Source organism: Mytilus californianus, unplaced genomic scaffold (genome assembly GCF_021869535.1).
Source record: "Mytilus californianus isolate M0D057914Y unplaced genomic scaffold, xbMytCali1.0.p SCAF_9, whole genome shotgun sequence".
Taxonomy (NCBI): Eukaryota; Metazoa; Mollusca; class Bivalvia; order Mytilida; family Mytilidae; genus Mytilus; species Mytilus californianus.
The window spans coordinates 4,516,457-4,532,373 of record NW_026262745.1 but is presented as its reverse complement, the minus strand read 5'-3'; the positions used below and the strand labels follow the sequence as shown (position 1 = coordinate 4,532,373).

Here is a 15,917-nt window from a genome sequence, read left to right as displayed (position 1 = left end):
CTTCAACACGGAGCCTTCAAGTTGGCTCACACCGAACAGCAAACTATAAAGGGCCCCAAAAATTACTAGTGTAAAACCATTCAAACGGGAAAACCAACGGTCTTATCTATATAAAAAACGAGAAACGAGAAACACTTATGAACCACATCAACAAACGACAACTACTGAACATCAGATTTCTGACTTAGGACAGGTGCAAACAATTGCAGCGGGTTTAAACGTTTTAATGGTACCAAACCTTCACCCTTATCTGAAACAATAGTGTAATATCACAACATAGAAAGACACTCTATAAAATATCAATTGAAATGGCTTAACTCAATCAAAAGACATATTAACACCAGTGATCATACACTGAACAAATAAATTTGATCTATGATACAATGTAAATACAAAATAAATAAACTAAGGGAACTTCAAGAATAATTTAAGTAACATGTTATACCGCTGTGAAATGTTAGGGACGACATCAAAAGATCAATGTAGGAACAAAAACTTAAATCAAATAGTTTGGGGGTGGGGGGTTAGAATTGGTGCAAGTTTTGTTCATCCAAAATCGATTTTACATAGGGGTCCGTGAAAAAAATATGTGAATTAAGTTTTTTTATCCTACATTGAACTTTTGATGTCGTCCCTTAAACAATGTAAGAAAAACAATATGCTTGAACAAAAACATCAGCCATTTGCAATTACTTTAAACACTGGTAAATGGAAATAATTTTGTTGTTAGGTATACGTGAACAGTCGTATTTAAAATTTGAGTTATCTTCCTTTGTCAATAATTCTAGTTGCACAACTAAATTATTGACAAAGGACATATCTCCATTTTCTCGTATTGCCTTTCAATGCTTAATATCATGCAATATTTAGTTCTCACTGCAAAATGAATGCAATTTTTACCCTTCGGTCTTCTGTTATGTTTTGCTTTTAAGATGAGCTTAGTAAATGTGATTTAAAATTTGGTAATATGTATTTTGTTCAGGAAATTTATCGTTTTCAGTTTTTCACATGCTCAAACTTTTATTAATTATGTAAGCTTGTTTTCAAGTCAGTAAATGTCTTGTGAATCTTTTATGAATACTGCAGATGTTATGTACATGCATGTTGATTATATTGGAAAAGTAAAATATAAATGAAGATGTACATGAAATAATAAGGCGTTCGTCATAAAATCACAATCTGTTGATAATTGATACACTATTACATAATTATGTCCCGCCGCTAGGCGAAGGGGGCATTAAGTGTTACCGTTTTCCGTCCCGTCCGTTCGTCGCGTATGTGCCCAAAATTGGTTTCCGTTCTCTAACTTAAATTTGCCTCAAATAAATGTTATAAAACTTATACACAATGCTTATTACCACAAAACACAAATCAAGTTCGAAATTGGGTGGCGTCACTTTTACCGTTCATGAGTGATGCCCCTTTATAAACATAAAAATTGCTGAATTTTCGTTTCCGTTTTCTAACTGTAGTTTGCCTCAATCAAATGTTATAAAACTTATACACAATGCTTATTACAAAAAAAAACACAGATCAAGATCGAAGTTGGGTGGCTTCACTTTTACCGTTCAAGAATTATGCCCCTTTATAAGCATAACAGTTGCTGAATTTTTCGTTTTCGTTTTCTAACTTAAGTTTGCCATAACCTAATGTTATGAAACTTATATACTATGCTTATTACCACAAAACACAAATCAAGTTTGAAATTGGTTTGTGTCACTTTTACCGTACTTGTTATGCCCCTTTATAAAGGGAAACATTGCTTAATATGTCGTTTCCGTTCGCTTATTTTAGTTTGCCTCAACCAAATGTTATAAAATTTATACACAATGTTAAAGACCACAAAACACAAATCAAGCTCGAAATTGGGAGGCGTCACTTTAGTACATTGACTCATGCATATTTACAAGCGGGGGCATCTGTGGCCCATAGACAAATTCTCCATTTATTCTATATATATTTCAGATTACGAATGTGTAAATAAAACCGTGTGGACAGGAAAGTTTACTTGTGCTTTGATACATTATAACAAGTGAGTAACGGCTAGTCATAATGCATATCGCTATACGGTTTGCACATTTATGTTTACTTAATTAACATTATGTTAAGGAAGTATGGGAGTCTCTGCCATCTTGGATTGTAAAATAGAACACAAAAGGTCTAGATTTTATAATTATAGCTCTCTTCTCTTATTTTATTTTATTATTTAGTTTATCGTCTATTCAAATAATGATGCTTTTTCTTTGTATAATCCATACAAAATGTTTCATTTTTTACAACCCGTAGCATGTGTCACCAATACGAAAAGACCCCTGTATTCGACACAACATGTACTAGAAAATGAACCAAAGACTAAGCTTGTAATATATAACAGGCATATTTTACTTTGAACAGTGGAATATCGAAAATGGTATGGATGAAAACAAACTATTTATTTAACAAACAAATCTAAACTTATATATTATATTCTTTATTCCGATAGCTATACAGCTGATAGGTATCAAGTACAATAAATATAATGTTATATTAGATATAACCAAGATTAAAGTAGACTTTCATATACATGTATGTATTTGTAAAACTGACATTTAGGAGAATCCTCAATAAATGCCATTGCTTCAGCTACAAATCTACCAGTAACACGCTATAATACATCTTTATTAAAAACATCTTGTGTCGACAATACATTACTTAAGCCATAATTACATAAGAAATCTCTTTAGTCTTACTTTTTACATAGGTAGTCTCCAGTATTTCTGCTTAACAGTTTAATGAAGTTTTAATGTCAATTACCTTATGATATCCCTTCACTTTACTATGCTTGAAACATATGTATCAAATAAAGACAGTAGTGTCTTTGTATTAAAGTAGTCGTCTTGAATTTTACTAAATAAACCGAAAACAGTCAGTTTTGTTTATCTTTATTTGATAGCATTTTTGGAGTATTAGTATAAGTTCCATTATAATTTAACAACATACAAAAATATACACATTCACCACATAATTCAATATACATGTACTATCCATTAATAAAACAGTTTTCTTCTCGTTTGATAACACCTCTGTTTCTAAATATAACATTCTTAGTGTTCAACATATTTATATGCAAATTATTCCCTTATATGAACAACGTCTATCATTAATATTTTCGCTGAAAATAACAGTATCGTCAGAATACACTAATAAATAAAGATTGCGCATTCTCATGTATTGTGATTGACAACCCTGTTTTATTAATTTCATTTCAATGTTATTGACCATCATAGTATATAAAAAAGGAGTTTTTAAGGATTCTTTGCATTATACCAATGTCACATATAATCAACACATAATTTCAACTTAGAAACATTGATTTTATTAGATTAATCAATTTCCCATTTATAGCACATTTAGCATTTACATTGCTTAGCCCTGTCAAAAACCTTTTCATAATGAAAATTAACATTACAACCTCTTTTTTGTTTCGCAAAGAGTTTGATATGATGATATGAAGAGCAAAAATTGCATCATGGGTTTCGTAGCCAGATCTTAATCCGAACTGTGCGTCTGAGATAAAAGTTTTTCTCGCTCCAGTTCAACAGTCTAGTGTTGAGGGAAGCCGTATTATTTTTCTATATGGGCACTAATGATAGACCTCGATAATTTCCATGGTCATTTACGGAACCCTTTTTTCAATAACGGCACCATTATACTTTTTAACGAGAGCCCCGAAAAGAATCCTGTACATAATATTACATTTTGAAAAAGATTAAACATAAGATAGTAATACTGGCTTGCTTTCAATAATATATTCGTTAATGTTATTGTCCACTCCTGGAGATTTATTCTTGATTCCTTTTCTTAGACTGTCTGCAAGTTCCTTTTCGGAAAAAAAGGTCTGTCTAAAGAAATAAAGACAACACTTCATAAATGTTATGCGTCCGAAGCGTTTTTATGCCCCCGCAACTGAAAGTTGGGGGCATATTGTTTTATTCCTGTCCGTCCGTCCGTCCGTCCGTCTGTCCTTCCATCCGTCCGTCCCATTATGGGTATATAGATATTCCAGATAACTCCTCCTACAGTTTGAATGCTTGGAAGTTTTCACTTTGCTATTTGTTCATATATTGAAGGTGTGCATGTGGTCTGGATTTTGATTTTTATTAATATTTGGTCTTTTTGGAGATAGTTGAAATTTGTCATTTTTTGGAGTATTTACTTGCATAAGAGGTGCATAGCGTTTCCGGATAACTACTCCTACAGTTTGAATACTAAGAAGTTTTCACTTTGCTGGCTGTTTGTATATATATTGAAGGTGTGCATGTGGTCAGGGTTTTGATTTTTATAGATAGTTGCTCTTTTGGGAGATAGTTGAACTTTGTAATTTTTGGAGTATATACTTGCATAAGAGGTGCATAGCGTTTCTGGATAACTCCTCCTACAGTGAACCATAGATAGACCTATGTGATCTCATGCTCAACTTTGTGTATTTTTAAATAACATTTTGTATCTGCGGGGGCATAATTTATGTGAGTCTCCCAGACACAATAATATCTCAAAGAAAGTCCTACATTGACTTTGTTATAATACAGTTACTTCAGAGTGGAGTACGAGGACATTACTTTGTCTAGTTTCTTTTTTTTTTACCTTCGTAACGAACGCTAAAAGTCTAATAATTGAAAGCCGAGGATGTATAAGAAACGAAATATATGAAGAGCTATTTGTCCAAAAAAGACGTAAAATGAATATCCAATCATCTTTGCATGAGAGAGCTGAAAGCTAAATAATCAATTTAAGAAAGGTATATTATTAATCATGTTAGTACCGAATTACTGACTACTGAGCTGATAATACCTCGGGGACTGATAGTCCACCAGCAAGTATATACACGTGTTATCGCCTTGCCCTTAGACATCAGATTTTTTAAATGATCTGTGACGGGATTGCTTCCCTTCATTAGTAGATACTTAGTCAGCCGTAAGCGGTTGATCTAAGGAAGTACTTCTTTAGCTCAGTTGGTATACGCGCTGCCTTGTAACACAGAGGTCCAGGGTTCGAGTCCCGGTGGGGACAATGTGATTTTCTCATTAGAATCATGCTCTCCGGTTACAGATCGAAACACAACGTATAATTGTTTTATCGACCTATTAATGAAAAAAGATTGTTTTGCGGTTATTTATTTTTCGGTTAATTTGTTTCCATCGGTTTCCATTCCGATTCCATACCAGTATTAACTTGGCAAGAATTAATAGATTTTGTCTTGAACTTTGCATTTCTCATGACACCGGCAAGTCTATCTTTCACGTCATTATTTACCGATTTTGTTTCAATTGTTTTCGATAGCTTGTGAACATATATTTGTTTCGCATAATACTTGTTCCCCCTGGAACAAAACTATGGATAATAAAAGTTCTTGGGAACAAACATTACATAATACTTTTTCCACCTTCATGAGATATTTTCCTGGAACTAAAACGTCATATGGTTTCATAATATTTGTTCCTTTAAAAAAAGAGTGTCATTTGATTTTTTACACCTGATTACATCTTACATATAATTAATGTTCACCTCACATGACATTTACCTGTACATGTAGTACATACAAAGAATGGAGTCTGAGGAATACAACAAACATTGTACATATTTAAACGATGGCTCTTATTCTAAACAAGGTATTATGCGGAACAAATATATGTTCACAAGCTTACCAAGTTAACTGTTTAATGCCTTGTGCTCGTTTAAGAAAAAACTATGCACTTTGTTCTATGACCACAATTCAATCTTTACTATATGCAACTTCTACAACAACAGTTTTTAAGCAATTAAGCTGCTTTATGCGAGCACCCTAGATTTGTGTTCTACCCAATAAATGCTGAAATATGTGCCATTGTTATTATCTGGCTGGCTATTATGTTATTTATAACTAATTGAACACTTTTTTCATACTTTTTATTCTGGAATACAAAAAATATGACCAGAAAAACCTTAAATGATCGTCGAACCACCCAAAAGTTTTGAAGTTGCACATAGAAAGTAGTGCTCGCTTGAAATCCTTATGTAGATTATTATCCCCTGTGCTTTTGGCTAAGATGTCAAAGAACAATTGTATGAAATATTTAATCGCCGAAAATCTCTAATTACAAGTCGTTTACATTTGCCAAATGGCAAAAAGCGCAGGAATATTGTATAACGGCTGTGGCTTATATGACACGGTGTTAAGTCTCAGTTGGCGGTAATTTTAACTTCATCGACAAAACGTAAATCAAGGACGTTCTAAATTTGGTGGATTCAGATAATATGAAGGTAATTAATATTAATCATTTTATTCGTTTTTGTCTGAGATGATTGTGATTATTTAAATCATCTTAATTAAATGTATGCTCATTTGTTTTCTTGTTAACACTATTCCGTTTATCTCGTAAATGAGCTTCATGTTTGTCAAATCAAGTTGTTGTTATTGTTATTGAATGAAATAAAACTAGAGATCTGATTGGTCGATGTCAAGGTCATTTCAAGATGGCTTCCTTTGTGTTTTTAGTTCAGGCTTTGGTGTTATAGACTGCTACACGTGCTTTGATTTAGCACAATGTGCTTCAAATAATATTGAGATTAAAACTTTCACAATTATTTTCTAAAGGAACTTCCAAAGTCGCATATTTATGTAAAATATTAAGTCCGAATTTGTGACGCGTCTCACACCGTAATTGTTTTTGATTTACAAGGACTTTTCGATTTCCTGTATTGAAAAATACAACTTTTTCGATGTTTCTTATTATGAATTTTTCATATTTAAACACTCATGAAGTGTTCTAGAATCACTTCTATGCGACTTTTCCATGAAAATACTGCAAAAAGAAATAGCATGATAAGAACAGAAGGTAACGTTAACGTTGTCAACAAGTTGAAGTTACAAACAGTTTTTTTTCTTAATTCCTATTACAGTTATTTAAATGTAAAGTAAATGTTTTTTTTTATAATGATATTAATAATGGAAGACAGTGAAACCGTAATCAAGATATTTTAATTCACTTATAATTTTAAATAAAATTTAGAATGGAAATAGGGAATGTGTCAAAGAGACAACAACCCGATCACAGAGCAGACAACAGCCGAAGGTTACCAATGGATCTTCAATGCAGCGAGAAACTCCCACACCCGGAGGCTTGCTTCAGTTGGCCCCTTAACAAACATGTATACTAGTTCAGTGATAATGGACTTCATATTAAAATCAGAAATATACACAAGAAATTAAAATTAAAAATCATACAACACTAACAAAGGCCAGGGGCTCCTGACTTGGGACCCCAGAGAATATAAACATTAATTATCACAGCATCAATGAAAATGGACGAAGCTAATACGTAAAGATTTTAAACATGAATTTTTTTGCTACATTGTATTTGTCAAAATAAGCAATATTATACCTATTTGTATTTGTTTCTGTTTCTGTTTCAGCTTGATTCCAACCTTTGGCAATGGCTAATACTAGAAGAGGCAAGGCATACATGTACATGTACAATACATGATTCTCTGTAGCACCTGGATTATCTACAATATATAATTCCATAACAGCAATGAAACTCTAGACTACTATGATGTTATGTACATGTATATCTACATATATGATCAATGTTGAAGACAGTTTATGCCAGGTCTCATCATGTCGACTAGTCCGACAAGTTTTGGTTCAGCTTTCTGACAGGAATAATTATAAACTTGCCAGCAGTAACAACACATGAATATTAGTTATTATACCCCACGCAACGAGTTGCGGAGGTTATAATGTTTTTGACCCGTCCGTCCGTCCGTCCGTCAGTCCGTCAGTCCTGTTTCTTGTCATCGCAACTCCTCTCAAACCACAAAACAGAAATTCACGAAACCGTTTTAGATAATAAGGACATACTACTAGTATGTAGTTGTGCATATCGACAGGAAATTACGATTCAATTATTTTTCTAGGAGTTACGCCCCTTTGAACTTATTTACTTTAATGTACTACTGCAACAGTTTATCATCGCAACTCCTCTCAAACCACACAACAGAATTTCACGAAACCTTTTCAGATAATAAGGACATACTACGTAGATGTGCATATCGACAGGAAATTACGATTCAATTTTTTTTCCAGGAGTTACGCCCCTTTGAACTTATTTGCCCTATATACTACTGCAACCTTTTGTCATCGCAACTCCTCTCAAACCACACAACAGAATTTCATGAAACCTTTTCAGATAATAAGGACATACTACGTAGATGTGCATATCGACAGGAAATTACGATTCATTTTTTTTCCCAGGAGTTACGCCCCCTTGAACTTATTTACTTTAATGTACTACTGCAACCTTTTGTCATCGCAACTCCTCTCAAACCACACAACATAATTTCATGAAACCTTTTCAGATAATAAGGACATACTACGTAGATGTGCATATCGACAGGAAATACGATTCAATTTTTTTTCCAGGAGTTACGCCCCTTTGAACTTATTTGCCCAATATACTACTGCAACCTTTTGTCATCGCAACTCCTCTCAAACCACACAACAGAATTTCATGAAACTGTGTAGATAATAAGGACATACTATGTAGTTGTGCATATTGACAGGAAATTATGATTCAATTTTTTTTTCTGATACAATTTTTTTTCTTACACTTATTTTATTTCTCCAATGACAATGTGGGAACGTGGGGTATGTGAGCGCGCTCACTAAGGTTCTTTCATTATTAAGTGCGCCTATCGGTCTAGCAATTTTTATTATTGTGCACTAAGAAGTATGCCTAGTAATCCAAAACTTTTTGCATGAAGTTATATAAAGATAGTTGGAATTCATGATATTGATGCATTGTGCAGAAACATGAAATATTTTAGTTTGTATTCTTAACAATCCAAGAGTAGGGTTAAATTGTACCAAGGAGAATTACTTATTACAATAATTACGCAGCAGTATTTTGATTGTGGATTCTTTTCAATTTTATTATTTACTGAATGCATATTTGTCACTTGTTTAATGCCTTGTTAAACGTAAGTTTAATTTGAATTGAATGCAAACCAAGTTCACACAATATTCTTTTTTTCATTTTGAATTAAATTCAAATCTAATGCGAATCGAATTCGCTAGTCGCGTTCACACACTCTTCTTTTTTTAATTCGAATCTAATTCAAATTGGCTAATTTGCATTATCCAAATCTCATTAGAAGTACCTTTTTTGGGTTAATTCGATCAAACTTTGGTGTGAACACTTTCTAAAATGTAATTCAAATTAAACTATAATAGATATTTTATAAATCACATGTGGAGCAGGATCTGCGTACCCTTCCGGAGCACCTGAGATCACCCCCAGTTTTTGGTGGGGTTCGTGTTGCTTAGTCTTTGGTTTTCTATGTTGTGTCATCTGTACTATTTTTTGTCTGTTTGTCTTTTTATTTTTGGCCATGGCGTTGTCGGTTTGTTTTCGATCTATGAGTTTGACTGTCCCTCTGGTATCTTTCGTCCCTCTCTTGAATTAAAAGTTAACGTCATTTGGACAGTAAAGCGATTTTGACGCGTATTGCAATTTGAAGTAGAATTTACATTTGGACATTAACTCTCTTGAATTAAAAGTTAACGTCATTTGGACAGTAAAGCGATTTTGACGCGTATTGCAATTTGAAGTAGAATTTACATTTGGACATTAAACATGTTAAACTTTTCGAATGGGTATTAAACTATAAATTCAAATCAGTTAATGCGAATCGAATTGGAATTATGTGTGAACACAGCATTAATATATCTAAGAAATGAGGAATATAAAATTATTAAAAAAAAGATGGCCAAATATTTGTATTAATTTTGTTGCAATTTTTGTCTTGCCTTGACAGAGTCGATAAGAGAGACATCTATATATATATAGGCATGCTGTTTTGGCGGCATGAACAATGTATTAGTTTGTGATTTTGTGATAAGGTCTAGGTTATGGTAGGTCAATGATATTTGGTAAGCAGTTGTGTAAGCATAGGCACATTTCATTACCATGGAGAATATTTGGCCCCACACCCTTAGTCATGGTCTATTGACTTTGAAACTTTGCATAGTTTACATATGTATAAGTTTGTGATTAGGTCATTTTAGGGGGAACCAATAGTATTAGGTCAATGCTATTTGGTGTGCATTTGTATAAACTTTGTCATTTCTAATTTCCATTGAGATTATTTGGCCCGCCCCTTCAATCATGCTCTTTTTACTTGGAACCTTATGTTACTTTGAAAATTCATTTATTAGCTTTTGATTAGGTTAGTATTAGGGAAACCAATAGTGGTAGGTCAATGATAATTCGCATGCAGGTGTAGAAGCATTAGTATGTCTCATTTCCATAGCGGATATTTGGTCCTTACCCCTCAGTCATATGCATGATCTATTGATTTTGAAACTTTTATTTAGTTTACATGAATTAGTTTGTGATTAGGTATTATGATGATGTCAGTTTAATATTACCAGTAATCTTAAGTCAAAGCTATTTGGTATGCAAACGTATTGGTATTTAAAAGGTTTATTTCCATGGATATTATTTAACCCCACCTCCTCATTATGGTTCATTGACTTAGAAATTGAATTTGTGTTAAGGTTTGTTTAAAGGGAACGCCTTCTAAAACATATGTTGCATCATTGCTAGGCCATTTTAACAACATAAGCATGTATTGTAATATAATATACAAGAAAATTACACCACTTCAGATAGTTTCAGGTATGATTTGATAATTGTGCATAGTACTAGTGGCACCAGCTGATCCAACTAAAACCGCTAATATGGCATATTCAAACTCTAGTACATAGTGGAATTAAACCATATATACACCACTGTTGGACACCATTATCGAAATTATTATTCAGATAAGAATATTCCTCCATGCAGCCTGCAACAATTAGCAAAACCTATACTGCATAGTAAGCTATAAACGACCATGAATTGACAAATGTAAAACAATAAAACTGAAGCATCCTGATTTATGTACAAAACAATTATAAAAAATAAATATGATATACAGCAACAATCACCAAATTAGTGGGTCCTCACTATGGACAGGTACATGCAGAATGTGGCGGCTTAAACATTTTAGCTGGCACAAAATTCTCCCCTAACATGGGACAGTGTATGTGCATAATCTCAGACTGAATCTTTAAAAAAATAAATTGGAAATAACTTTTGAAAGTGGTAGAATTGGATAGGGTACACATTTCTGTACAAACATTATTTGATACTTCAGAAATAGCTGAGAATAATGCCTGAGATAAATATTTCTACTAATTCTTCCACTATATTCATCTGAACTTCTGCCAAGTTTGCCTTTGGTTTTTTAATTAACTGCCTATAGCGCCCTTGGTGCTTTGATTATTTTTTTTATTAAACGTGCTTTATAGTTTTTCGTTCTCTCTCTCTCTCTCTCTCTCTCTCTCTCTCTCTCTCTCTCTCTCTCCATTTTCGAATTGTAGCAGCATTCCAGTAGCAGGTGCATATAGAACATATTTTATAGCTTTTATAGCTTGCATATTAACGTTTCTGATTTGGATTTCCTTGATAGATGAAATGAGATCAGTCAAACAAATATTTTTTATACGACCGCAAATTTGTTTTGCGTCGTATCCTCCTATGGTGTCGTCGTCGTCGGCGTCGGCGGCGTTGGCGTCGTGCGAAGACACATTTGGTTTCCGGACAATAACTGTGAATGGATCTCTTAGAAATTTTACCAGAAGGTTCAATACCATAAAAGGAATGTTAGGATTGATTTTTGGGGTTATGGTAACAACAGTTAAGGAATTAGGGGCCAAAAAGGGGCAAAAACAAGCATTTTTGTAGTTTCCGGACAATAACTTGTGTGTTAATGTATAGTTCTCTCAGAAATTGTACCACAAGGTTCCATATCACAAAGGGAAGGCTGGAATTGAGTTTGGGTGTAATTGCCCCAACGGTTAAGGAATTAGGGGCAAAAAAGGGGCCAAAAACAAGCATTTTTCTAGTTTCCAGACAGTAACTTGTGTTTAAGTGTATGGATCTCTCTAAAATTGTACTACAAGGTTCCATACCACAAAGGGAAGGCTGGAATAATTTGGGGGTAATTACTCTAAGGGGAGGGGATTCAAAAAGTTTGGGGGGATTTTTTTTCCAATTTTTTTTAGGGGGTTCATATTTTTTTTCTTCAAAATTTTTGAAATTTCAAATGATTGCACAGTATTGCGCAATAGCAAGAAATCCTCAATTTCACAGTATTGCGCAATAGCACAGTATTGGGCAATAGCAAGAAATCTTCAATTGCACAGTAATGCGCAATAGTAAGAAATCTTCAATAGCACAGTATTGCACAATAGCACAGTATTGAGCAATAGCACAGTATTGCGCAATAGCAAGAAATCTTCAATTGCACTGTATTGGGCAATAGCAAGAAATCTTCAATTGCACAGTATTGCGCAATAGCAAGAAAACTTCAATTGCACAGTATTGCGAAATAGCAAAAAATCTCCAACTGCACAGTATTGCGCAATAGCAAGAAATCTTCAATTATACAGTATTGCACAATAGCAAGAAATCTTCAATTGCACAGTATTGCGCAACAACAAAGTATTGCGCAATAGCAAGAAATCTTCAATTGCACAGTATTGCGCAATAGCACAGTATTGCACAATAGCACAGTATTGCGCAATAGCAAGAAATCTTCAATTGCACAGTATTGCGCAATAGCAAGAAATCTTCAATTATACAGTATTGCACAATAGCAAGATATCATCAATTATACAGTATTGCACAATAGCAAGAAATCTTCAATTGCACAGTATTGCGCAATAGCAAGAAATCTTCAATAGCACAGTATTGCGCAATAGCACAGTATTGCACAATTGCAAGAAATTTTTAAATTGCAAATTATTGCGCAATATCAATAAATATTCAATTGAAAATGAATACAAATCTTTAAACCAATTTCAATGGGATTAATCTAAAGTCTTTAATTTTTGGGGGTTCTAATCTTGTATAATTTTTTTGGATATTGGGCCCCATTTTTAAATTGGTCTACATTGAGGTCAAAAGTGTCCAAAATTAAACTTTGTTTGCTTTCATCAAAAACTGAATTATTGCGGGTGTATGATATGCTGAATCTTATTGTGCCTTTAGATATTTTATTTTGGGCCCTGTTTTCAAATTGGTCCATATTAAGGTTTGAAGGCTCCATACCACAAAGGGAAGGCTGGGATTAATTTGGGGGTTATTACTCCAAGGGGGAGGGGGTTCAAAAAGTTTGGGGGGATTTTTTTTTCAATTTTTTTGGGGGGTTTATATTTTTTTTCTTCAAAATTTTTGAAATTTCAAATGATTGCACAGTATTGTGCAATAGCAAGAAATCCTCAATTGCACAGTATTGTTCAATACCACAGTATTGGGCAATAGCAAGAAATCTTCAATTGCACAGTAATGCGCATTAGTAAGAAATCTTCAATTGCACAGTAATGCGCAATAGCACAGTATTGCACAATAGCACGGTATTGAGCAATTGCACAGTATTGCGCAATAGCTAGAAATATTCAATTGCACTGTATTGGGCAATAGCAAGAAATCTCCAATTGCACAGTATTGCGCAATAGCAAGAAATCTCCAATTGCACAGTATTGCGCAATAACAAGAAATCTCCAATTGCACAGTATTGCGCAATAGCAAGAAATCTTCAATTGCACAGTATTGCGCAATAGAGCAGTATTGAGCATAACAAGAAATCTTCAATTGCACAGTATTGCGCAATAGCACAGTATTGCACAATTGCAAGAAACTTTAAATTGCACATTATTGCGCAATAGCAATAAATATTAAATTGATAATGAATACAAGTCTTTTAACCAATTTCAATGGGATTAATTTTAAAGTCTTTAATTTTTTGGGGTTCTAACTTTGTTTTACTTTTTTATACGACCGCAAAAAAAATTTTGTGGTCGTATATTGGTATGATGTTGGCGTCGTCGTCGTCGTCGTCGTCGTTGTCGTCGTCGTCCGGCGTAGTCCGAAGACACATTAGTTTTCGCACTCTAACTTTAGTTTAAGTGAATGGATCTCTATGAAATTTTACCAAAAAGTTCAATACCACAAAATGAAGGTTGGGATTGATTTTGGGGGTTATGGTACCAACAGTAAAGGAATTAAGGGCCAAAAAGGGGCCAAAAATAAGCATTTTTGTAACTTCCAGACATAACTTGTGTGTTAGTGTATGGATCTCTCTGACATTGTACCACAAGGTTCCATATCACAAAAGGAATGCTGGGATTGATTTTGGGGGTAATTGCCTTAAAATTTTAGGAATTAGGGGCCAAAAAAGGGGCAAAAAACAAGCATTTTTCTAGTTTCATGACAATAACTTGTGTGTAAGTGTATGGATCTTTCTGAAATTGTACTACAAGGTTCCATATCACAAAGGGAAAGCTGGAATTGAGTTTGGGGGTAATTGCCGAAACGTTTAGGAATTGGGGGCCAAAAAGGGGGCCAAAAATAAGCATTTTTCTAGTTTCCAGACAATAACTTGTGTTCAAGTGTATGGATCTCTCTGAAATTGTACTGCAAGGTACCATACCACAAAGGGAAGGAGGCTGGGATTGATGATGGGGGTAATTGCCTCAATATTTTAGGAATTAGGGGCCAAAAAGGGGCAAAAAATAAGCATTTTTCTAGTTTCCAGACAATAACTTGTGTTCAAGTGTATGGATCTTTCTAAAATTGTACTACAAGGTTCCATATCACAAAGGGAAAGCTGGAATTGAGTTTGGGGGTAATTGCCGAAACGTTTAGAAATTGGGGGTCTAAAAGGGGCCAAAAATAAGCATTTTTCTAGTTTCCAGACAATAACTTGTGTTCAAGTGTATGGATCTCTCTGAAATTGTACTGCAAGGTACCATACCACAAAGGGAAGGAGGCTGGGATTGATGATGGGGGTAATTGCCTCAATATTTTAGGAATTAGGTGCCAAAAAGGGACAAAAAACAAGCATTTTTCTAGTTTCAGGACAATAACTTGTGTGTAAGTGTATGGATCTTTCTGTAATTGTACTACAAGGTTCCATATCACAAAGGGAAAGCTGGATTGAGTTTGGGGGTAATTGCCCTAAACGTTTAGGAATTTGGGGCCAAAAAGGGGCCAAAAACACATTTTTCTAGTTTCCAGACAATAACTTGTGTTCAAGTGTATGGATCTCTCTGAAATTGTACTGCAAGGTACCATACCACAAAGGGAAGGCTGGGATTGAGTTTGGGGGTGATGAATCATAAGGGGGTTCAAAAAATTTGGGGGGGGGATTTTTTTTTTTTCCTTTTTTTTTTCTTTTAAAATTTTCCATTTTAAGTTGGTTATTTCTGATTTATATTTAAAAGCAAATAATAATGATAAGTTGGAGATACACACCAAACAGGATGTGTAAATTATTATATAATAAGTATTGTGCAATAGCAAGAAATTTTCAATTGCACAGTATTGCACAATAGCAAGAAATCGTCAATTGCACAGTATTGCGCAATAGCAAGAAATCTTCAATTGCACAGTATTGCGCAATAGCAAGAAATATCCAATAGCACAATATTGCGCAATAGCAAGAAATTGTCAATTGTACAGTATTGCGCAATAGCAAGAAATATTTAATTGCACAGTATTGTGCAAAAGAAGATACTTCGTATAAATTGCTTATTTCTTGACCAATTTCAATGGGGTTTTATTCTTGAATTCTTGGGGTTCTTTAATATGCTGAATCTAACCGTGTATTTAGTTTTTGGATTTTGGGCCCCGTTTTTAAATTGGTCTACATTAAGGTCCAAAGGGTCCAAAATTAAACTTTGTTTGATTTCAACAAAAATTGAATATATGGGGTTCTTTGATATGCTGAATCTAACCATGTATTTAGATTTTTGATTTTTGGGCCCCGTTATCAACTTTGTCCACATTTAG

At 33.9% G+C, this 15,917-nt stretch overlaps 2 protein-coding genes across 3 annotated transcripts in view; one reads left to right on the top strand and one right to left on the bottom strand.

The window, feature by feature from the left end:
• LOC127714726 (uncharacterized) overlaps positions 1 to 15,917 on the bottom strand; it is a 216,948-nt gene that overhangs the window by 112,485 nt on the left and 88,546 nt on the right. The window lies entirely within an intron of this gene.
• The window catches only part of LOC127714719 (uncharacterized), a 52,129-nt gene that overhangs the window by 19,002 nt on the left and 17,210 nt on the right, over positions 1 to 15,917 (top strand). For both annotated transcript variants that reach the window (XM_052220772.1, XM_052220771.1), the window contains exon 5: positions 1,966 to 2,032. In XM_052220772.1, the coding sequence (XP_052076732.1) occupies positions 1,966 to 2,032 (67 nt within the window). The remainder of the gene's footprint in view (positions 1 to 1,965; positions 2,033 to 15,917) is intronic.